This window comes from Temnothorax curvispinosus, unplaced genomic scaffold, assembly GCF_003070985.1.
Source record: "Temnothorax curvispinosus isolate PA1 unplaced genomic scaffold, ASM307098v1 QBEX01018009.1, whole genome shotgun sequence".
Classification (NCBI taxonomy): Eukaryota; Metazoa; Arthropoda; class Insecta; order Hymenoptera; family Formicidae; genus Temnothorax; species Temnothorax curvispinosus.
In genome coordinates this window covers 1-24,728 of record NW_020227789.1, presented here as the reverse complement: position 1 = coordinate 24,728, position 24,728 = coordinate 1, and the positions used below count along the sequence as shown (strand labels likewise).

The 24,728-nt window shown below is 34.8% G+C and overlaps 1 protein-coding gene across 1 annotated transcript; it reads right to left on the bottom strand.

Moving 5' to 3' along the window:
• Window positions 1-210: 210 nt before the first annotated feature.
• LOC112468064 (nose resistant to fluoxetine protein 6-like) lies at window positions 211-23,288 on the bottom strand. The gene is made up of 15 exons (XM_025037092.1): window positions 23,235-23,288; window positions 15,014-15,277; window positions 14,342-14,586; window positions 14,074-14,264; window positions 13,718-13,992; window positions 13,416-13,623; window positions 13,178-13,313; window positions 2,399-2,428; window positions 2,237-2,316; window positions 2,067-2,162; window positions 1,859-1,988; window positions 1,572-1,752; window positions 1,340-1,482; window positions 911-1,255; window positions 211-296 (listed from the first exon to the last, which is right to left on the bottom strand). Exons 2-14 carry the CDS (start codon window positions 15,207-15,209, stop codon window positions 1,079-1,081), a joined length of 2,088 nt encoding a protein of 695 aa, XP_024892860.1. The 5' UTR covers window positions 15,210-15,277; window positions 23,235-23,288; the 3' UTR covers window positions 211-296; window positions 911-1,078.
• Window positions 23,289-24,728: the final 1,440 nt, after the last annotated feature.

Sequence of the window (24,728 nt, the reverse complement as noted above, 5' to 3'; positions counted from 1 at the left end):
TTATTGTACAATAATGTACAATATACAATAATCAATAAAATTACATATAATATTTTTTTTTATATAAAATTATATATGCAACATTATAAATTGCATGTATTATTCAAATAAGATATTCGACTTCAAATATTTAATATATGCAAAGCGCGATTATTTCATCGTGGCTCAATAATAAAATATACACCGCCTTTCGCTGAGAGAGTCACAGTTTTTCCATTGAAAATAAGCGGGACTGAAGTTTGGGAATGAAGTTTGAATTTGTATTTTGACAGAACACTCAGCCAAATATATCGAAGCTGAAAATTAATAATATTAATGCAAGATATTTCGGAAAGAAAAATAGATATATTAGGCAAGAAGAGATACATTAGATAGATATATTAGGTTTTATATATTTTTAAATATATATATATATATATATATATATATAAATTATGTAAAAAACAATACAACATCAAATCAATAACTTAATTCAATATTTTTATAAATATTTTTTGTGTGAAAGAGAGAGGGTATTTAAACTAACATTTTTAAATTAAATGTAATATTAAATTAAATATATATACCTTTAATGTTTTGATAAAATATTTGCACAATTAATTCATTATAATCAAATTAATGTTAAATAAAATATTAAAAATATCCTTTAATAGCTAATATTATTATTATTATAACTATTACTATTATATTTTACTAACAAAAATACTTTTGTTACGAAAAAACATATTTTTGAAGTGCAATTAGAAATTAAATGCAAGTACTGAAATGCCCATTGTCAATTTAAATGTAAATACCATAAGAGATAAACATACACATGACTACAGAAACAGTTTCTAACAATAGTTTAAATACATATGTATATTGTGTATATGTATATTAGATGCATTAGTGGATTAATTTATATTCTCACCAATGCAGTTTCGTGGGCCTTCCCCGAACGGTAAATAAGCAAAAGGATGCTTTTCTGCTACCGCGTCCGCGTTAAATCGGTCCGGATCAAATTTATCTGGATCTGGATATATCGAAGGATCTCGATGCACTCCCCAAGCACCGGTATAGTTTATATTTGTATGCAAGATTATATTTTTTTTCCATGTTTTTTTCTATGTTTTTTGCGGCTTTTTGCGGCTTTTTGCAGCTTTTTACGGTACTCGATAAACATTCTTATTAACAAAATATAGGGCATCTCGAACATCAAAGATAATACATAAGAACAAAAGTAAGTGATTATAATGTATCCCAAAGTCATAAGAATCTGGAACCAAAAGTTAAAAAAATTAATGCATTTTATACGATATTCCTCTATTAATGCTGAAATTTCAAATATATGTATACTTACACGGGACAGAAATTCAAAATAAATCGATGTTTCACTATATAAATGAATCGACTGGATGATGACCGGATTTAAAAGATACGCGCAGTATGTCAGCCTGCTAAGAGGAATCCAGCCCTTGAACGCGAGTAATTGATTAACGGTGCCTATAACAAAGCAAGTTAAAATATATCACTAATATATTAAAAATATGCCGATTTTTTTATAAGATTTATGTATTAATGAATAAACGAACCTTGGTTTTTAATGGAGCATGCTATTACAATACATGCAATACATATTGCCCAAAGTAGTCTGTTTAGTGCTACATAAATAGAAGTAGCTAGAACGGATGTGTATCGATTGTAAGACAAATATATCACAAATATTTTGCAAATAATAGCCAGGCACCGACAAAGGCACAAAATTATATGTTTCTGAAATGTATGTCAAATTAATATAATACATTTTTATTTATGCGATACTATATAATTAACTTATATATGAAATATGTTATATAAAACAAAAAAAAAAATACTTTACGTTTTTTAAAACAAAATTATTTTTTAATTTTGTCAAAATGTAACCAGTAAATATCCCAATGATAAATGGATTTATTCTCATCCATGGTGGGATATAGACGATATCTGCAAGCTTTTGCTGTTCATCAAATCTGTAACAAGAAATAAGAATAAGAAAGAGCATTCTCTTAACTCGATTTCTCAATAAGTAAAATACTTTAGTAACTTACGTCGCGACATATTCGTAAACGTGTGAAATATAACCATTGAGAATAATTGAGCCTATTAAAAGTGCACTCAATATCGTAACAGCGGTATAGAAGTATCTGAAATTTATAATATATTTATTCAAGTATACTCGAAGAAGACATTAACTATAATAGTTGGTTAATTAACATACATAGTCGACAAAGTCAACACTGCCATAGCGATTACATAGAACTGCATATCATTTGATAGATACCAGCTCCAACTCATACACTGTAATGCAATAAAAATTTTAGAAAATTTTATGCGTCTCTAAGTATAATTTTAAATTGATCTTAATCAAACGTGTACGTACCATTGCATCTATTCCAAAGAAATTATGTATGTACAAAAGAGGTTCTGAGCCGGCGGTCGAGGAGAGTAGACGTGGAGAGACAGGTGGAATTTGGAGAGCTAGAAGGAGCGGTATAGTGGAGAGAAAGAAGGAGAGTTGTAGGAAGTAGGAAAGAGCGGAAGCAGGGCAATAAGCAGAGATACGGTGAGTAAAAGTAGGAATCGGGAAGGTAATAATTAATAGAACGTAAAAAGTCAACAGGTGAGAAGGTTAGGGCGGCAGGAGAAGGTACGTAAGCGGAGGAGGCGGACAGGGCGCCGCCTGTGGGGGAAGGAAGGAAGTAAATTACCAACAGGGAAGGAGCGGATAGAAATAAGTGAAAAGGGCGGAAAGAGTAAACGTAGAGGGAGCCGCGGCGAATATACGGTAAGTAAGGGTGGCGAATGGAGGCAGAAAAGGAAGGAATAGTAGAAAGTAGACAAAGAGGTGACAAGGAAAAGAAAGGAGAAGAGGAAGGAAAGAAAGCGAAGGGAAGACCAACAAAAGCGGAAGGACTGGCCAAACTGAGAGGAAGAGCAGACAGCTTAGGAACAGGATCAATCAAAGATTATATACAGAAGAGGAAAAGAGAAGGAGTAGAGGAGGAAATAGCCAAAGCAGAGAAAGAAATATTGGAGAAATTTAACGAAACAAGGAAGGTTGACAGATCACCACCAAATAAAATAAAGAAAGGAGAGGAAGAGGAAGAAAGCATGGCAGCAGAGGGGATTAAAGAAATTCTAAGGAAACTAGAGGAACAGGAAGTAGAAAGAAGAAAAGATAAAGAAGAAATAAAAAAAGAAATAAGAGAGCTGAAAGAAGAATTTAAAAGGAGAGAGGAAATCTGGGAACAGCAAAAAAAGTCGCTGGAGGAAAGAATAAAAAAGGTAGAGGAGAAAATAGAAAAAACAGAATTGAACATAGAAGACAAGAGCGAAGGAAGATACTTAATGGAAAAAATGAAAGAGATGGAAAGAAATATGGAAATGGCGGAGAGAAGAAGGAGGAGAAATAACATAGTTGTGAGAGGAGCAGAGATAGGAAACGAGGCAGGAAAGAAAGAGAAAGTAGAGAAGATGATAAGCGAAATAAAAGAAATGAAAATAACCATCGAACAAGTACATGAAATAGGAAAAGGAAGAAATAAAATGACAGTGATGAAATGTAAGAGCTGGGAGGACAAAAGAGAAATAATGACAAAAAGAAAGGAACTGGGTAAAAAATATGAATGCTATCTGGACGACGATCTAACTAGATTGGAAGGGCAGATACAAAAAGAGATAAGAAGAGTAGCAAAAGAAGAAAGAGAAGCAGGAAAGAAAACCTCGATCGGATACCAGAAGATGTGGGTAGATAATAAAGAGATGAAATGGAACGAAAGTAAAGGGAAATTGGAGGAAGAGAGTGGGTTTCGAAAGTAGTAAAAGAAAGAAAAGAGAAAACGAGGGAAGAGACACAAGAAGCAGAGGGAGAGGAGAGGAAATATGGAGAGGGAACAAGGAAGAGAGCAAGAAATATGAAGAAAAAGAGAGTACAATAAGCATAGGCTTTTGGAACATAGCTGGACTAAAGAGAAAAAACGAAGAATTCTGGAAAGAGATGGAAAGCTGGGATATAATAGCGATGCTAGAAACGTGGGTAGAACAAAAAGATTGGCGCAAAATCAAAGGAATGTTATCAGGTAAATACGTATGGAAATGCCAACCTGCGACAAAAGAAAAAAAGAAAGGAAGAGCGAGAGGAGGAATAATAACTGGTGTTAAGAAGGAAATAGTGGCAGGTGGAGCAGAAGAGAGAGAAGAGAAAGGAATTGTAGAAAGAATAGCAAAGACGAAGGAGGGAACGTGGAAGATTATAACGGTATATGTGAACAACGATATTGAGAAGAAAATAAGGCATATAAAGGAATTTACAAACGAAGGAGGATTAGGGGAGCAAATAATAATAGGAGGTGACTTTAACGCAAGAACTGGAGAAGAAGGTGGACTAACAGAGATAATGGGGGAAAAAAGAAAATCGAAAGACAAAGAAATTAACACAGAAGGAAGGAAACTGTTGGGGTTTATTGAGGAAGGAGGATTAGGAATATTGAACGGAACAAAAGGAGACAACGATGGAGAGTTCACATTTACAGGAGGAAGGGGAGAGTCGGTAATCGACTATATAATCGGAAACCAGGAGGTATGGGAAAAAACAGTGGAAGTGAAGATTGGAGAGACGGTAGACTCGGATCATCAACCCGTAACAATAAAGATAAAAGGAAAGAGTGAAAGAGGAGAGGAGAAGAGAAGAGTGAGAAAAATAATGAATTGGTCGAGGGAAGGAAAAGAAAGGTACAAAGAGAGAATGAAAGAAGAGAAGATTGAAGGTACGAGCATAGAGGAAATACTGGAGGAAATAAAGAAAGCGACAAAACGAGCCGCAGAGTGGAAAGAAATAAGAGAGGACGGGAAAGCAAAGAGAAAAAATGGATGGTGGGATAAAGAATGTGCAAAATTAAGGGAGGAAGCACGTGAGAACCTAGCGAGGTGGAGAAGAGGAGAGACAGACAAAAAGAAGTACATAGCAAAGAAAAAGGAATATAAGGAAAAAGTAAAAGAAAAAAAGGAATCAGAAAAGGAGAGAGTAATGAAGGAAGCGAGAGAAGCAAATAATGAAACGGAAGTATGGAAATTTATAAACAGACAAAGGAAAAGCAGGAAAGAGGTATGCGAAGAGATAACGGAGGAGCAGTGGAATAAACACTTCATCGAACTACTGGATGGAGTTATGACGAAGCCGTATGAAAAGGATAGGAGGAAAGAGGAAAGAATAGAGAATAAAGAAGAGCAGGAAGGAATAAGAAGAGAAGAAGTGGAAGAAGTAATTAAAGAAATGAAAGAAAAGAAAGCTGCAGGCACGGACGGACTAGCAAACGAGATTTGGATCTATGGAGGCGAGAGACTGAGAGAAAAAATATGGGAGGTATGTGACAAAGCATGGAGAACGGGGGAGATAGCAGAAGATTGGAAAGAAGGAATAATAGTGCCAATAGTAAAAAAGGGAGAAGGAAAGGAAGCACAGGACTACAGAGGGGTGACGCTAATGAATACAAGTTACAAAATATATGCAGCAATCTTGGCGAAGAGGCTAGAGAGAGAGGTAGAAAAGAAGGGGATGCTACCAGAAACACAGACAGGATTCAGAAAAAAGAAAGGAACAATGGAGAATATATACGCGCTGAACTATGTGATTGGGAAAGCTATAAGCAAGAGGAAAGGGAAACTGGTAGCAGCATTTATAGACCTGAAAGCCGCATTCGATTCAGTAGACAGAGAAAAAATATGGGAAGTCATGAAGAAAGAAGGAATCAGTGAGAAATTGAGAACGAGGATAGAAGGCCTATATGAGGAGACAAGATGTGTGGTAAGGGTAAAAGGGGAAAAAGGAAAATGCTTTTGGACGGTCAAAGGAGTTAGGCAAGGATGCCCGCTGAGCGCTATGCTCTTCATACTTCTGATGGCAGACATGGAAGAGACAATGAGGAAAGGACAAGATGGAGGAGTAGTTGTAGGAAAAATAAAATTCTGGACGTTAGCGTACGCGGATGACATAGTTGCAATAGCAGAGGATGAAGAGGAAATGAAGAGAATGCTGAAAAGACTAGAAAGATACTTTGACAGAAAGAAGCTGAGAGTTAATGTGGGGAAAACAAAAGTAATGAGATTTAGGAAGGGAGGAGGTAAAATGAAGAAAGTAAAGTGGAGTTGGAAGGAAGAAGAAATAGAAGAGGTGAAGGAATTCTGCTATCTAGGCTACATATTCCAAAAGAACGGAGAACAAGATGCGCATATAAATGAGAGAGTAAGAAAAGCGACCATAGCAATGAGACAGGTATGGGGAATAGGAAAAAGGTTATTTGGAGGAGACTGGATAAGAAGGATCAAGTTATATGATGCGTTGGTTGCAAGCATAGCCTTATATGGAGCAGAAGTATGGGGATGGAAGGAAAGAGAGAAAATAGAAAGAATGCACGAAAGGTATATAAGGTGGACGTTAGGCCTGGACTGGAGCACGCCCGGATATATGATAAGAGAGGAAACTAAAAGAGACAAAGAAAGAATAAGCGCTGGTAGAAGGGCGATGAAGTATGAAGAAAAATTGGAGAGAGGAGAAAGAAACGAGATAGCAAGAGAATGCTGGAGGGAAATAAAAGAAAAGGATAGGAAAGAAAAGTCAAAATGGGAAGAAGAAAGAAAGAGCTTTTACGAGCGAAGAGGTTATGCAGTCAAGGAAATTGAGAGAAAAAGAGGGGAGGGGTGGAGTAGCATTGAGGAATTAACAGAAAGAGACAGGGACATTCAGATTCAAGAGAAGGACGAAAGGATAAGAGAATCAAGATACAACAAATGGTACAAGGAGGTAGTAGAAAGCAGGAGGCCTGAATACCTGGAAAGAAAAGGAAAAGAGCAATCTATGATTAGGATAGCGAGGTTCAGATTAGGTAACGAGATGAGAAGCGGAAGATACTGGGATACAATAGAAAAAACAAACTGCAGGATATGTGGCGCGGAGGCAGAATCATGGGAGCATGTGTTAGAATGGTGCGCAAGAGACGAAGAAGGAGAAGAAAAAGAAGGAATTAGCGAAAGAATCAAAAGAATACTAGACAGCAAGGGTGAAGGAGAGAAGTGGATGGCGGATTTAGAAAGGAAAAGAAGGCAAGCGAGTCAATGACAGCTAAGCAGAGAGATTAAATAAGTGTCTTTTGATTTCAGATAAGCAGGAGGTAAAGGAGCAAAGATGGAGAGAAAACTAATATGCAAGGGAACAATGGCGATCGACAAAGAGGCGATAGAGAAGGTTGCAGAAGAGCGAATGGTGAAGGTGATGAAGGAGTACAAGGAGGAGATAAGGGAAATGAAAGAGGAAATAGAGAAGCTAAAAAGAAAAGTACACAGACTAGAGCAATGTTCAGGTAAAAGGAAGAGAAGCGAAAGTGAGGAGGAAAATGGTAGGGTATGTAAAGCAAAATGGTGGTACGAAGAAGAAGAAGAGAGAGACGATGAAAAAAGAAAGAAGAATGTAATAATTAGGGTCGAGAAGAAGAGATGGGGAGGAGGTAGCTCGAATATGAATAAGATGAAGCAATTTTTTACAGATGGGCTTAAGGTGAGGGTAGAGGTAAAGGAGGTGAACCAGATAGGACATAGAGGGGATTGGATAACATTCCTCGTAAAGATGGGAAGCGAAAGAGATAGCAGGAAAGTAATGGAAGCGAGAAGGAAGGAGGGAAGTAGAATGAAGGTAAAGATAGATGCAGATAAGTCGGTGGAAGATAGGATCAAAGAAGGAAAAGAGAGGGAAAAGAGAAAGGAAAGGAAAGAGGAAGAAAATGGGGGGACCAGGAAGTCGGCGGAGGACGAGATCGTGGAGAAGATGGAGGACCACCTGCTGATGAGCACGGACGAGGACGAGGCGGAGCAAAGGAAGAAGAAAGAGGGAAGGTCCTAGAAGGGGTGGGATGGGTAACAGGATATGTAAGGTCGCAAAAAGGCCAGGTGATAAGATGGGTTAAGGGGATGCTAAAGCCGTTCAAATTACCGACAATTACAGTCAAAGGTCTCATTTCGAAACGGCTTTACAGATCGCAAAATCCTTTTACAGGAGTAAAGTAGAGGTACTAATAAAGGGTGGGATTGTCAAATAATTAGTAATAATTGAAAATAATTTTAAAATTCTGTCACCTCATAACCTTATTTTCTAATATAAACAGTTGTATACGTAATATGTACGAAATTAAACTTTCCCACCCTTCAGAAGACGTGCACAAACAATAACGTACCTTTGAAATTGAGATTGAAAGCCTGGAATAAAAATGAGAGCTTTGAAACGATCGTGTATATTTTTCACAAAAATATTCACGCAGAGCAGCAATTTATGTCATAGCAGTAGTTCACGGATCTTGCGAGAGATGGCGCGATGGCGCACGCAGCTGTGGGCAGTTTCGGGGTTGGCTACATTGTCTGGTTCCTACACAGCAATCGAACCAGCCCTATTCTGTAACTTGTAACGACAGTGTCGGTATCGTTACGTTGTCGTTGCGCAGGTATACTATATGGAAAAAAAGCTGCGCAACGACGACATAACGATACCGACACTGTCGTTAGAGTTACAGAATAGGGGTCCAGGACAGATATATGATACAGATATCTCGTTAGGCATTTTTACATTTTTTTCAATTATTACTAATTATTTTACAATCCCACCCTTCATTAGTACCTAAACTTTACTCCTGTAAAAGGATTTTGCGATCTATGAAGCCGTTTCAAAGAACGAGCTTTGAAAGATATATGTGGTACAGATATCGTGTTAGACATTTTTACATTTTTTTCAATTATTACTAATTATTTTACAATCCCACCCTTCATTAGTACCTAAACTTTACTCCTGTAAAAGGATTTTGCGATCTATGAAGCCGTTTCAAAGAACGAGCTTTGACAGATGGGGGCCCGATTCTCTATCTACAAACGTATGCGTAAACTCTGCTCTAACAGAAAAGCTGCAAGCTTATTGGCTAAAAACTGTGCGATAGCCAATCAGCAGCCTTTCTGTTAGAGCAGTGTTTGCGCATACGTTTCTCGTTAGAGAAGCGGGCCCATGTGGTACAGATATCTCTCGTTAGAAATTTTTACATTTTTTTCAATTATTACTAATTATTTTACAATCCCACCCTTTATTAGTACCTAAACTTTACTCCTGTAAAAGGATTTTGCGATCTATGAAGCCGTTTCAAAGAACGAACTTTGACAGATATATGTCGTACAGATGCCTCTAGCCAAGGACATGTATCTTTCGTATTATTCCTTTCTCTCCTATGTATGTAATTTGCATGCACCCATTTATTCCTCTCTCTCTTTCTCTCCCCCTCTCTCATCCCTGTCCCTCTCTCTCTCTTTCTCTTACAAGTATACACTGGGTAGCTACTCTTAGTATGGTAAAATCAGGATTTTCTGAAAGAGTGGTGTTAGGATTCTAGGGTATATTTGAAGAAAGAAAAACGGTAATGTAATTTAGGACAAGAAACTCTATTTATTATAGTTTATATAATGAGTCTATATGAGTTATATATAAGGCCATTTTGACGCCGACGGCGGCGCGTATGGGGGCGCGTATGAGGGCGCGTATCAAATAATATTATGAGCACGAAAAAATATACACGAAGAATTTATTTTGAGAATCAGAAATATTAAAAAAACGCGACAGTTTTTTTCCCTCCGAATGAAATTCCAACGTGCGCTTCTAAGGTCAACGCGCATCCTTTGCTAAACGTATGAATTCATATACACGTTTTGCTGCCAGATTTTTATTGACGTGATACAGACACCCGTGTACATCTGAGCCTCAATGAAGCGCGAGTTTAATCGTAAATCAATTATGCGAAAGATCTTAGATCTTATATTCGTCAATAAAGTTATAAAATCCGCAAACAATGCAAAAATTTGCGCATAGTCTTTCGTGATCGAATATAAATGCATCGCGTCGCTTCGCTAATGATCGGATAAACACTTTCTCGAAAACGCAACAAAATATTTGCTCCACGAAATAAGCTCGCACAAATCGCATGTGACAAAACTGAAATTTAGCAATTATATGTAAAATCAAAAGCTATAAATTAGTTTTTTGTTTTGAACAAGAGAAGTTGAGACACGTAGCGATAAAATTGAATGAATTCCCAACACGATAAAGATAAGTTTAATAATTTTCTTCTACGGCTTTCGTTTCCTTTTTAAGAAATAGAGATGTTAAAAAAAATCAATATAAAGTAATATGTAACAAAAGTTTCTCTTGGTGTAAATTTTCAAAAGGAGGAAAGCAAGTTCGAAAGAATAATATGATGAATCAACATTCTCTGAATACATATTAGAAACCATTTAATTTTTTCCCTACGCGTTGTGGGAAATATGACGGCTCCGTATAATTGTTAATTACCGCGAGACATATGCTAACGAACCGTCGTAAGCAAATTCCTCGAAACGTTCGCTACAAGAGAAAACGAAAACAATTTTGGGACAAGAACGGAAGCGTTCGTTTGATCGTCATCGTCGTCATCGTCTTCGTTTCCGAAAAGATGTACGTACTCCACTAAGTAAGATAAATCATAATTATTCTTGATATCAGCATTCGCGGCATCCTATAAGTCCCGCTGGATAAAAACTAGATACTTGTAGCATCCGAGTTTGATTTAGTCGGGCAACGTGAATAACACAGTTTCACGTTTGCTCGTCTCTGTGAAAAAAAAACGCGACGATTACCTTTTTCCTTTCTTTTCAAGTCCTATATGTATACTTGTAAACTTATAAATGTATAAAAACGATTAGACAGTAACAGAATACAATTTCTTTATGATTCTCGAAATAATCTTTTTGGATTTCTAAGCACAAGGAAAGACATCTCTTTTGCTTATGTATTATTCGACAAATCATGCAATGATACCCTTCATGGAGTGCAGTAACGGCTGTCGCATACTGGCAATGGAAACGAAGACGAGGGCGAAAACGGATAAAAGATTGAAGCGCACTCGGAAGGGAAATGAAAGCACCGCGAGCTTCCTCTTCTCGACGGTCCTTCGACTGTATTCGCGAGGCAACGATACTTTACGCAAATATCCAGTATTCTGTATACAATCATAATTAGCTAATCATCCGTCGACGAAACATATATCGCTCGCGAACAGCCACTTCGGCGTAAACTGCACGTTATGCGCGTTTTCGCGTATCTCAATCACTATGACAAGCAAATATATATGAAAAAAAACATTCTTTTTGAAACAGAAATTGAAATAAAAAAAGACATCTTTTGCGAGGTTGCTATTATATGCTTGAAAAATACATATGATATAAAGGCACAAAATAAAAAAAGTATGCAAAATTATTCTTATTGTTAGTACAAAGTAATCGGAGCATGATCCTGGAGACGTCCCATGTCCGTGATATCGTCATCGTGGACGGGGCCTGGAGCCCACAGAAAAAATAATAAAAATAATTTGTATGTGCGTATGCATATGTATGTGCGATTGCGTATGCGTGTGCGTGTGTATGTATATCTATGTTGAATTGCATTACTGGTTTTATGTAATATTATTTACTTTCGACAGTAACAATAAAAAAAAAAATATATCATAATATATTTCATTTATATATGTATTTTCGTTTATATTTCCCAACATTTTATCAACGAAATATAATAAATAGAGTTTCTTGTCCTAAATAACATTACCGTTTTTCTTTCTTCAAATTTACCCTAGAATCCTAACACCACACTTCCAAAAAATCCTGATTTTACCATACTAAGAGAGCTTTCCAGCAAGCGACACAAATCGACACAAGTATCGTTTTATCTTTGTTACTCATTGCCAAAAAAGAAAGATAGAACGATGCTTGTGTCGACTTGTGTCATTTGCTGGAAAGCTCCCTAAGTGTACGCTACCCAGTGTACTAAGAGAGAGAGGGACAGGGATGGAGAGAGAGAGAGAGAGAGAGAGAGAGAGAGAGAAAAAGAGGAATAAATGGGTGCATGCAAATTACATACATATAGGAGAGAAAGGAATAATACGAGAGATATCTGTCCTTGTCTAACGAGGCATCTGTACGACATATATCTGTCAAAGTTCGTTCTTTGAAACGGCTTTATAGATCGCAAAATTTTTTTACAGGAGTAAAGTATAGGTACTAATGAAGAGTTGTTCTTTCCATGTGCTCCCTAAGTTACATAACAGTTACAAACTGGTTTACTGGGATTATGTTATAATAATTAAGATTTTTATTCAGTTTTGTTATTTATACTGTTCATCAGCTGTCGTTACCCTCTACTCTGATGCTAAGACTGAGGTATATTTTTCTATATAAAGACAGAATAAAATTAGTTATATATAAAATCAATACTATATATTTAATATTTATTGCATTTGTTATAAAAGTTATTATTTTACCCCATCAAGAATGGATAGATCCTTTGAAAGAGTTTTACATCATTCATTTACATTACAAGAAAAAAATTATTAGAGGTGCAAGAGATGCAGTAAATTGTCAAGTCTAATAAGTACCCGCGTCAATATACTATGTATATACTAATTCACATTCTCAATTATGCTACTGTTATTATTTGTCATCAGACAATTATAAACATACACATAATGATTAGATACATATTATATATATATACGCACATGTGTGCATAAGAATATATATAATTTATAAAAAGCGGGTGCTTATCAGCCTTGATACGTTACTGCCTTCTGCTACAGACGGCCAGAAAGCATTTTCAGGTTCAGGCCGTATTGCTAAAGAATCCAAGACGCGGCAACGCCGCGCGGCGTTGCCGCGTCTATAGCATATGTCTCTCTACCGTGCGTCCGTGTGAGCAATTCAGTGGTGTGTGTACGTGTACGGACCGGACATACACCACTTCATAGAATCTGAAATAAGTTGGTAACACTGAAACCGGAGTTTCGCGTTGTCACCACGCGAGGTCTCCAATATCAGTTCGGCCTTTGCTTTAGTTGACAGAGTTGACATTACCGTCGAGGAAGTTCGGCCTTAGCTTTAGCATCCCCTTAAGGGACTATGTAAAGGGTTGGGTACGTCCCTATAAAACGCCATGTGGAAAGTGTTGTATATGTTATATGAATAATATGTAAGGGTTTGGGAACGTTTGCCCAATAAAACGCCTTTTCAACACCGGAAGGGGAGAAAATAAAAGATTGAATTGAATTGAATGTATGTACAAAAGATTTCTCCACCAATATTTCGCACAAGTTTCGTGCGACCTTTCGTACATGTAAAATATCGATGTTTTATCAAACCAAGCCGAGCTTAATTGCGCTATTCCTAACACCGTCATGTAAGCCGGTGTCAGCCTTAAAAAGAAAAATTTTATTACAGACGCGCAATAATTTTATTATGTTGTTTGTATTGTTTTTTGTGTTCTTCAAACATATCACCATATAATAAAAACTTACCGAATAAATCTTTTTATTACATGAACAAAGAATTCAATTAATTTTTCTCCGCGACCAATCGGCTTTGGTACTTTGTTCGCTTTATCTCGTAAATACATATATGTCACTAAACATCCGCTTGAGAGAAAAAAAATATCAACTGCTATGAATCCAATGTCACCTATGTATTGATAACTCTCAAGGAACCTCCACAGCCATACTTTATTGTCTGTCAATACAAAGCAATTTTCGTTATGCGTTAAGAGTAAAAAAACAAAAGAGCCAAAAATGTCTATTCTACAGATTTAGTATAAATTACTTACCGAGAGAATTAAATGTATAATATACACTATGGAACATGATTATTGAACACATGCTTAGAACTTTTAAGCTGTGAATAACGGGTATTGTGCTGGCGTCCAACTTTGTGCTAAATATTTTTTCTGTATTTGTGTAAGCGGAAAAACATATTAATATTTCTCCAATTTTATTTTTCCCAAATGCTGCAGGCACGTTTACCACGTTTCGTTTTTGATATATAAATATATCATATAATGTACCGATTGATGTCATGAGAAAAGAAAACCCTAAGCCAGCACTGCAAATAGAATATTTCTTGGTATTATTGTTATGCTTATATTGTCAAATAATTGCAATTTATACATTTTTGGAGACGTACCAGATGAAACGTAACACATTATTGGGTAGCCTTTTGTTATCGTCATTTAGTTTTTTAACCTCGATAAGCTGAAAGTCCGCGGAGTAGAGATCATCGAAGATAACTCTGTCACGAAATATTCTTTCCAAAATAAAGCTGAGATTGTTTATAGTGCATGATGCTGGTAAACAGAGTCCGAGCGTAATTACATTCTAAAATAAAAGTTTCTGTATACATGTATTTAAATATCAAACACATTCTTTATCACATAAAGATTTTACAAACTTACCTCGTCAAACATATTTACGTGATATTGTATCGTACTGTTGTGTCTCAAATAAGCTACAAAATAATTTATTTGGAAAGGTGGAAATTCCTTTCGCGGATCGCGATAATGCGTGTTATTTAGTATTTTGTGCTTTGAGATCTGTAGAGGAGCCGTATTCATCGTATCGAGACACTGACTACGACTGCCCAGCCAATAATTATTTCCGTAAAGGAAACCCGGTTTGGGGCGACCACTGGAATCTAATACTAAAAATAAAAATTACAATGTTACTACTTATGCAAAAACAATAAATAACTAATTTTTACTTATAATTAATTAATCACGCATTGTTGCTTCCTCATTACAGGAAGCTGTTTTCGTAAACAAATTTTTTTTTAGTTTTCTGTGCCAATGTGTTCAGAATGTTCTAAAACTAAAATTACATTTTTACAAAATGTGTGTGTGTGTGTGTGTGTGTGTGTTTAGATATCAGACTCAATTTTTTTTTAAATGCAGAGTATTATTAAAGAAAAGTTGGTATTTAATTAGGCGAAGATCGGTGAAGGGGTTCATTTTTTGTAAAATTTTGAATTTTTTTAGAAATGTCTAGTAGCTATAACTTTCACAAATTTTGAGATTTTTTATCTTCTTTTTATAAATACTATTATTAATTTAAAATATAATTTTACGTACCTTTTAAGCTCCACAATGTTCGTCGACTAATAGCATCTTGGAAAGTTTTCAACTCCTTTCCGCATGTTGTAGATTTGACAACATCTGCCTTGGAAGCAATGGCATAAGCAGGATGCAATATACGACATTCTTGAGTACAACCAGCAAATAATACAGCTGAATTTGTGAAGAGTATAAACACAAGTTGTCGTAACATTAATTGTGTTTTACAATAGTGTGTAGCTGTCACTTTTATTTCTTATTCCTCGTTACCGTGGTCAATATCTGCAACAATGGTAAATATGCATAAAAGATCAGTACTCGCCAATTTTATCGCCACTTAAATATGTTGTAGAGGAGGTTTTTCTGAGTAATTCTACGCACAAAAAGTGGGGGACGACATTGGTTTACAAAATGTAGCAAATTAAAGTTTCACAATTTTTATGTTAAAAAAAGTAATTTTTTTATATATGTGTGTATATAGACATGTAGGCTACCGCCCCTCCCCCGCAGACAGAGGTGAGTGAGAGTGAACCTCGGTTCGCGTGGAAAGTTAAAAACCCGAACTGTATAATGATAAACCTCGTTTCGTCCTATAAGCAAGGATGGGGTGGGGTGAGATGAACCTCACTTCGTGTGTAAAGTTATAAACCTATGTGGAACCGCACAATAATGAAAAACAACAATTTATGCTTTTGCCATTGTTAAAGCAGAGAGTACTTTGTGTTTATATTTTTTAAAATATAAAACTGTATGTATACTTTTCAATATACTATTCTCTGCTTTAACAAATTAATTTCTGTTACAGATATTAAGCATTTTTACATGATGCGACTTTTTACACAAAGCGACGAAAGAAGAAAAAACGGGTTTTTAATTTTCCACACGAAGCAAGGTTCACCCTCCATCCACCCCTGCTTGCAAAAGGGCTACCGCCCTCCTCCCGCCTACGCGTGTACCAGAGTTGCGAGGAATTAATTACTTTTTGCTTCCTCATAGAGGAACCTTTGTGATAGTAAAAAAAAATTTTTCGAGATTTTGATAGAAATAGGTTTAGAATGTTCCAAAATGTCGAGAAATCATATTAGCAGAAAATGTATTAGCGGAAGTATGTATATGTATGTATGTGTGTGTGTGTGGGGGGGGGAAGTATTAGAAAAATTTTAAGACCGGTCCGAAGTTGCGCAGAAAATTTGGGAATTTTTAATAGATTTTTTTGTAAGGCTGTACACAGAGGTACAGAGGCTTCACACGGACTTGCGCGCGGCCTCGAGCGGCCTCGAGCTTCAACACAGTATAACCAGTAAGTCAACTTGACTAATTATTCTGCTTTGCGCCGATCCGTACTGCGCATCGATACGTATTATAATATTTTTCTCTTTTGAATTAACGCGACAATAATATTTTTTAACACTTTTAAACAAGTAAAAAATTCAGATTTTTTAAAAGAACATTGCATGTAAAATATTATGGTTCTACAAATGCAAAAATAACTAATTCTTTTTCTTAACACATATCTTGAAGTTGACATAACGTTACGGACAGCACAGTAGCAATTGTAGAATGATAGATAAAAGTTTTCTATATATATAAAATATATAAAATAGAATGTATGTATGTATGTATGTATGTATGTATGTTCTTTATACACTCTTAAACTATTCGTCCGAATTTTTACCAAAAATATATAAAATAGGGGTAGAATTTTCCGGGGAGTGTTATAAAGTGTATAGTTTTTCGTTACCGATCTTTTTGAGAACCGGTATCCGAAATTTTTTCAATTTTTCGGGAAATAATTGACCGAATCTTAAAAAATTGTATACAAAATAAGGGTAGAATTTCCCAGGGATTGCCATAAACTGTATAGTTTTTCGTTACCGATCTTTTTGGGAATTGGTATCCGAACTGATAAAAAAATTTTTTTTGATTAAGGATATTAAAACAAATGAAGTCGTTTGAAGAAAAACGACTCCCGGGCGAAGCCCGGGTAACCAGCTAGTATAATATAAAGACAAATGTCCTGACTGACTCACTCACTCATCAACGCCCAGCCCAAACCCCTGAATCGAATTTTTACCAAAAGTATATGAATTAAGGGTAGAATTTTTCGGGGAGTGTTATAAAGAGTATAATTTTTCGTTACCGATCTTTTTGGAAGCCGGTACCGAAATTTTTTCAATTTTTCGAGAATAAATTGACTGAATCTTAAAGAATTGTATATGAAGTAGGGGTAGAATTTTACGGCGAGCGCCATAATGTGTACAATTTTTGTTATTGATCTTTTTGGAAACCGGTTTTTTTAATTTTTCCAATTTTTCGGGAAATAATTGATTAAATCTCATAGAATTATACATGAAGTAGGGGTAGAATTTCCCGGGGAGTGCTATAAAGTGTACTATTTTTTTATTACCAATCTTTTTGAAAATTGGTTCCGAATGACCGAATCTCAATTAATCTCAAAGAATTGTACATAAAGTAGGGGTTGAATTTCTCGGGGAGTGCTATCAAGCTATCAAGTAAATTATGTGAGTATTAAATCATTGATATACCGATGTATCTCTCTCTATTAACTCCAGTTTCTGTCTCGTATTTTTTCTGTTGTTAACACGTTTCCAAACAGTTTCTCTTTTTAATTGTAGTGTTACGATACTAAACAAATGCAAAATAACTGAGTACCAAATTAGCTGGCAGTAAATTTTTTTATAGGCTATGTTATAACCAAATTGATTACGTTGTATGTATTAATTGATAATGTTAAATTGTAAATACTTGTACATGTTCCAAAAAATTTCTTATAAAAGACAATTTTTAGATGTCTATGGAAAAATTCGGAAGACGGTTCGAGGACGTCTTTTGATAATTTACAATAAATTTACGCGAAATTAGTCTCAACCAACGGTTCTCACCGTCTTATTCGCGACCCGTTAAGTCCGCCAAAACCAGACGACTCGCGGATACTTGCGTGGGCGCGCCGCTTCTTCAGGTTGACGTGTATGTAGCGACGTCTGCGTGCGTATGTGTGTGTTTGCGCGAGTATGTGTATGAGTGTCGCGGTGAAGTCGGGTCAGCTAGGTAGAATTCTCAAGTGTGTGTGTCAGACTGGGATCGCCGTTTGTAGCCCGGGGCTCCGAAACGCTGAAATGCGCGACGGCCCCGTTCCCTCCTTTCACCGGGTATAGATATACTTCCCATGTATCTCTGCTCATGTACGGTAAAAATGAATGAAATTTTTATGGTACACTTCTATGACATCGAGAATTGCAATTACGGATTTTTAAGATTTTTTGTTTATATTTTTTTTCAATTTTTTAATGATTTATTTAAACAATATCAAGTACAAAAATGGGACAAAATTGCGATTTTTATGTTTTTTCTGTCCCAATGCAACACCATGTTGTTTATGAATAATTTCTGAGATTAGCTCTACACTGTTTGATCAAGAAAACAAAATTATACTACATATAGCTATAGCGACATACATCTTTAATTTAGAACCGAAATGTCATGAATGAATATACTTCATCGCCTTGCGCGCACTGGAATAAATTAATTCGGGAGTAAATTAAAGTCGCATTGAATTGCGACGTATCGGGTCAGTCAGCACAATCTTTGATGCAAGTTTTGTTCTCTGTTTTCCTCACATTCCTGTCTGCTAAGCTAACTATGCTATGACTTCGAATCGGCCATAAAATTTTGACTAACCGACAGTCAATCTCTTTCTCCTTGTATTACATAAAATGCGTAAAACTCTACGTTCTTTTCATATAAAAATTTTCTAGTTTTTCAGATTTCTAATTTGATTTTGCGTATAGTACCCAACTTTGTTTCTCGAGGAGAACCGCGACGAGTTTTTCGAACTTATTACACACAATTACAATTACACACTATTACACAATTACACACTATTGAATTCCGCTAGTTCACTAAGTCAGTTGTTCAAGCACACTTTCAAATTCAGAAGATAGAGAGAGAAAGAGAGAGAGAGAGAGACTATTTGCGTGTCTTACACATGTCCTCCGGGGCGAAGCCCGGGTAACCAGCTAGTTTTTCTATAAAAAAAATATAAATACAAAAAACATTAAATTATTTAATTAGGTAAGTGTTTTGTTATTATATAAATATTGCATAGTGCTTTATTTTAAAAATTGACAGAAAGTTAAATTTTTAAATTTTTTAAAATTATTTAAATTATATGAAATATTATATCTTGAATGTGTAGTACATTATATTTAATAGTTTTCTGATTAAGACTTTTGTTCATCAATTTACTATCTGAGATTGAGATGTTAAAAGAAGAAAAGCATAATATAAAAATTTTTGTAAAATACATAAAAATAGAAAACTTTTTCAATAAAATAATATTTATAATTGATAGATTAGACTTATAAAATATACTAAAATTTTTTTTGTAAATTATTAAATAACTATATGTCTGAAATTGAATTATACCGAAAAAGAAACAAGCTATATTGACAGTTGTTGAATTCGTAATACCTTAAAGTAAAGATCAATAATAGGATGGCTATGAGAGTCAGACGCAGTTATCGGTGCGTAGATAATCAAAATCACTGATTTATTCCAAATAAATTACATTCGAACGTTTCGGCTCAACACTTCGAGCCATCTTCAGCGATATCAAATGACGAAAATTAAAATGTTGCAAAGTTCTCCATTCCAACGTGGTAAATTTCCTTGTTTGGAGATTTCAAGAAACAAAATTGAAAAAGACTACAAGATTCATATCTGTAAAAATAGTTACCTTGTTACACCATTAAAACAAGCCGAGCGAGGCGAGTATATAAATGCGGAATGAACATCACAAAGAAAAATAATCTGTACTCAAGGATACTGAGATCCCGACGGCACGACGCACGAAACGGTATTAACAGGAAAAATGTCTTAAGTCAAAATTATAAACGTGTAGGTCAAGAAGGTAAGAAATAAAACTAATAAATATTTCGTGTATAAACAATGAAAATTATAAACATGTAGGTCAAGCAAGTAAGAAATGAAACTAAATATTCTATGTATAAACAATGACAGGTGATACGACGCAAAATGTTTATGGACATGGTTTACAATTTATTTAGAATAGACACGTATGCATGGTGCATAAACTCTGTATCCGTTTGCAAGTTTAAACTATTCTTTTGTAGCTTATAATATATGACATCTCTGAAACAAGTCATTTTCCTAAAAATTGTTCCCTATCTAGGATTTCAACATTCTCTCAATCAAATTCGTGGTCGAAATTAATTCTATATTTGGTAATGACGGACTGGGTTGTTGTATTTCTCCGAATATGATTACGATGTTCTGAAATTCTCGTTTTTAATTGTCTCATCGTCTGACCAACATATGACGCATCGCAATTTTTAAATGAAATTTAATACACCACATTTTTATTTGATTGGATAGGGAGAATATCCTTCTGCACTTTAATAAACTTCTTAAGTTTATTCAGACTATAGAACGATAGGTTGACATTAACATCTGTAACAACTCTTTTAAATTTTTCGGATATATTAGAGACATATGGTACTGTAAACCATGTACGTTGCCTCTCATCATTCGTGGATGGAGGTTCGTTCTGTCTACGAGTGCATTTGTTTAACAGAGATTTAAGGTGGTTCATGCATTTAAGTCAAATGTAGTTAGCCCGGAAAATGTGATATGAAATGAAAGATTAATTCCTAGAGTGTGTCTGTAAAATTTCGGATTTTTTAACCGATTGGTTCCGGAGCGGAGATATATGTCCATAAACTTTGCCAATTTAACGCGGGGGGTAGCCCTTCTGGCGAAAAACGAGGCTAAAGCGCTTATGCTGCAAAAATTACAGTACTTCAAAAATAGATGAACGAACCAAAAATTGACGAAACGATGCAATAAACATTTTGCAAGATACTGGACGAAGCCCGAGTTTATTGACCAAACCATATAATAATAAAACGTAATTTTCGATTGACTAAATCGACAACTGACTAAATCGGAACCGACAGCTGGACTCGAGTGTCATTAGCACGGTTTTATTAACGGCAGCTGGGCAACGTCGCATGTGTCAGCTGATGAATATAGCGCATATCTCAAACATTCAACGTTTACCATGTTCTGGACGTTGAATAAAGCAAAGGGTGAAACAAAAATATTTGTTCATTTCTGAAAAGTATTAATATTAGGTTTGATCAAGATCTGCAATACAGAAGAAATACAAGTTTCAATGCAATAAGGTTATAAAATGTCCAAACAATTTTAACATGCATCGTTTATTCTATTTATCATAACGTTGCCGCGCTGCTGTTGTACATATATTCACACGGCTCACAACTCTAGTAAAAAATGTGACTTTTGTCTCAATATTTTAATTACGTAGAGGTCGTATAACATTAAAGATCTCATAAAAAATAAATCTAATTATATGCTGATTTTTACGGACAAAAATCACATTTATTTATCACTAATAAAAATAGTTGCCTATTTAACTTGCAAGTACTGCATGAACCACCTTAATTCTATTGTTAATAGTGTTAAAAATGAATGTCAACGGGTAGTCGTTCTCTAAGAGAGTGTCAATTAAGAATTTAAGATTTTTTAAATGATATTTGTAAAAGTAAAAATGCCCTATCGACCCTCTTTTTTGGGAAATAGGGTGCTGCGATAAGAAATTAAGATAGCGGCCCAAGAACGTCGGTTTGTGAAACCAATCGAATTCAAGCTCATTATTGTTTTTGATCATCGTTACATCTAAAAAGTTCAATCTGTCACCTCCTATTTCACAAGTAAACTGTAACCTAGGGTGGTACGAATTGAATACCTGTAGTATTGTGTCAATCAAATTAGGCGGTACAGCCATAGCGATGTCATCTACGTATCTAAAGTAAAACGGTAGAGAAAATGTAAGTAATCGCAACACCCTACTCTCCAAATCCTGCATCACCATATCGGCAGCGATGGGAGACAACGGGGAGTCCATGGGGGAACCAAATTTTTGTTTGTATATTATGTTCTAAAAAGTAAAATACGTTGAATCTAAAATTAATTCTATCTCCCGCATGAACTCATCCTTACGAATATTGCACTTATTGAAAATGTATGACCATCTATTTGAGATACTTTCTAGTACTAAATTTGTAGGAATGTTAGTGAATAGCGATACTGCATCTAATGAAATGAGAACATAATCATTATTAATGTGTGTCCCGTTAAGTTTTGTAACGAGTTCGAAATTAGTGATTTTGATCATTTACGCACCGATAACTGCGTCTGACTCTTATAGCCATCCTATTATTGATTTTTAATTTCGAGAGTCCTAACTTATTATATTTCTTAATGTAAAGATTATTTAATTTTTTATCGAAATAAGAATTTACCAAAAAAAGTATATTTTACAAGTTTATCCTAATATTCAGCAACCTGAAAAACTTTTAAGTTTGAATCACATAATTAAAAAATATTTTATAGATTTTTAATCATTTGTGTAAGTTACAATTTTGATGCAATGGACTTTATGTTAATCATAAATATTTTTTTTATCATAATTGACATAATTTTCTTTTAAGAATAAAAAGTCCTAACAATATACTTAACCTTGATGCAATAAAATTTCTTCAATACATTGCATTTTGTAGTTATACATATAATATGCCAAAATACACTAAAATAGCTTTTTCTTATTTTAATTGCAAATTTCTCAAAAGTGTGATAGAGCAATTTGACAAACAGGATCGTATATAGCATCCAAAAAGTTACAAGAAAAGATTATTTTTGTTCTTGTGCTAAAAAAAATAATTTTTTGTTAAACGGTAAATTTATGATAATATTTTATATTATTTTGTCATGTTTATAATTTTAACATAAAATATAAATATCTCATATATATATATTATCCATTTTTTGATAACCGTACATGAAAAAAAAATGAATTAATTGGTGCGAAAAAAACACATTTTCAATAAAAATATATAATTGCATGTTGTAAATTGCATAATTATTTGAAAAAATATATATCAAAAGAACCACCAACGATTGTTCTCTCAGGTTTTGTCAAGCTTGAAATATTCCAAGTAGCACAGCAAATCACAATAAAGTCAAAATGATGTCAAAATTACTGCAAAATGACGATTTTTGATCATTTTACCATCATTTTACCATCATTTTGACGCCATTTTGATTTTATTGTGACTTGCTGTGCTACTTGGGATATGTTATAGTGGTATACTCTCAATAATTCATAGTAAAACCGTACAACTATCAAGCATTCACGAGAAAACTAAAAGTTTTCTCATATATGTCATTGTTGCGTCGTGCCGCATCGTGAGATCGTTCTCAGGGCCGGCACCGGGTTCGTAGGATCCGCCGGGTGGTAGAAAGAACAACACTCGCGAGATTCGTATGTAGCAGTGGTTTTTAATAAAGTAGATATTTGATGTAATACACGAAATGGCTTTAGTTTCACTACTCTGACTTGCGGGTGTATCAATGTGTATAATACGTAATAATAATGGACTAACGCGGTACGTGCTCGGAATCTGGACTGCCCGCCGCTTATCGGAAGGGCGGGCCTTTTATCGCGCGGAGTCCCTTCCTCGTTGTCGACTCAGCTGTTAGCGCTTTTACTTTCGAGCTCAGTATTTGGCAATAGCCGGAACTCGTGCGCTGGCAGTTTGGTGTCGCAACGAGACCAACTCGGCTTCCGCATTACAACATCATATATCATATACAAGTTTTTGAACTCTTTCAAAATTAGCGGAGAAGCTGAGAGCGTGAGATTTATACTTGACTACTACGCCGAGAACGCTGTATAGTTATACAGGTTTGAATCTAGATTTTTGTAATTTTTTTAAATAATTTATTATTCACAATATGCTACATAATATTCTGCGTGTACAGATTATTATGTAATATATTATGTAATACATAAATAAATAAATGAGCATTTTATATCCGTGTTTGTATTAAACGTTATTTTCTATTAAACGTTTCTGAACATAAAAACTGAAGGAATAAAAAGGAACCAAAAAGAATAAGAAAAAATTAATAATATAAATACTTATTAGTTTTCATATATTTGTCACAATATATTTTGATACTTAATTTGACTACGCGTCGTAATTAATTGATAAAAAACTTGCATTTGTAAGTGTCAATAAAGTATATTTTTCAGTTTTAATATAAAAAATGTGATTTTTTGACGTTTTAAAACATTTTAAACACATTGACAAAAAAAAACTAAAAAAAATTTTTTTATGAAAACGAAGTTTTCTCTATAAGAAAACATAAAACACGGATATAAATGATGATTTATTTATTCACAATATATTACATAATAATCTGTGCATGCAGGATATTATATAGCCTATTGTAAATAATAGATTACTAAAAAAAAGTTGCAAAAATCAAGATTCAAACTCGCAGCATACAGCGTTCTCGGCGTATTATAACTATCAAGTGTCTTAAGCTCTTTGCACAATAAGCGATAACGATAGCGATAGCGACAGTGACAAAGTTGCCGACAAAGATATAGCTTTGTCGGCAACTTTGTCGCTGTCGCTATCGCTGTCGTTATCGCCTATTGTGCAAGGGGCTTTACTCATTCAGCATTCTACTAACTTTGAAAGAGCTTAAAAACGCACTACAGGTATAAGATATATGAAAAACGTTAAACTTTATTTTCTTGTAAATGCTTGAGAATTGCATTGAACAGTTTCACCAGTAAATTACTAGGAAAAAAAAAAATATA

What these genes read in the sequence shown, in the direction of transcription:
- LOC112468064 (XM_025037092.1), bottom strand. Translation starts at nt 15,209, where the DNA reads ATGTTACGACAACTTGTGTTTATACTCTTCACAAATTCAGCTGTATTA. An exon ending in GTGTTGACTTTGTCGACTAT is followed by an intron (nt 2,163 to 2,236) that starts GTATGTTAATTA and finishes TATAAATTTCAG; the next exon opens with ATACTTCTATACCGCTGTTA. An exon ending in ATGCTCCATTAAAAACCAAG is followed by an intron (nt 1,483 to 1,571) that starts GTTCGTTTATTC and finishes GCTTTGTTATAG; the next exon opens with GCACCGTTAATCAATTACTC.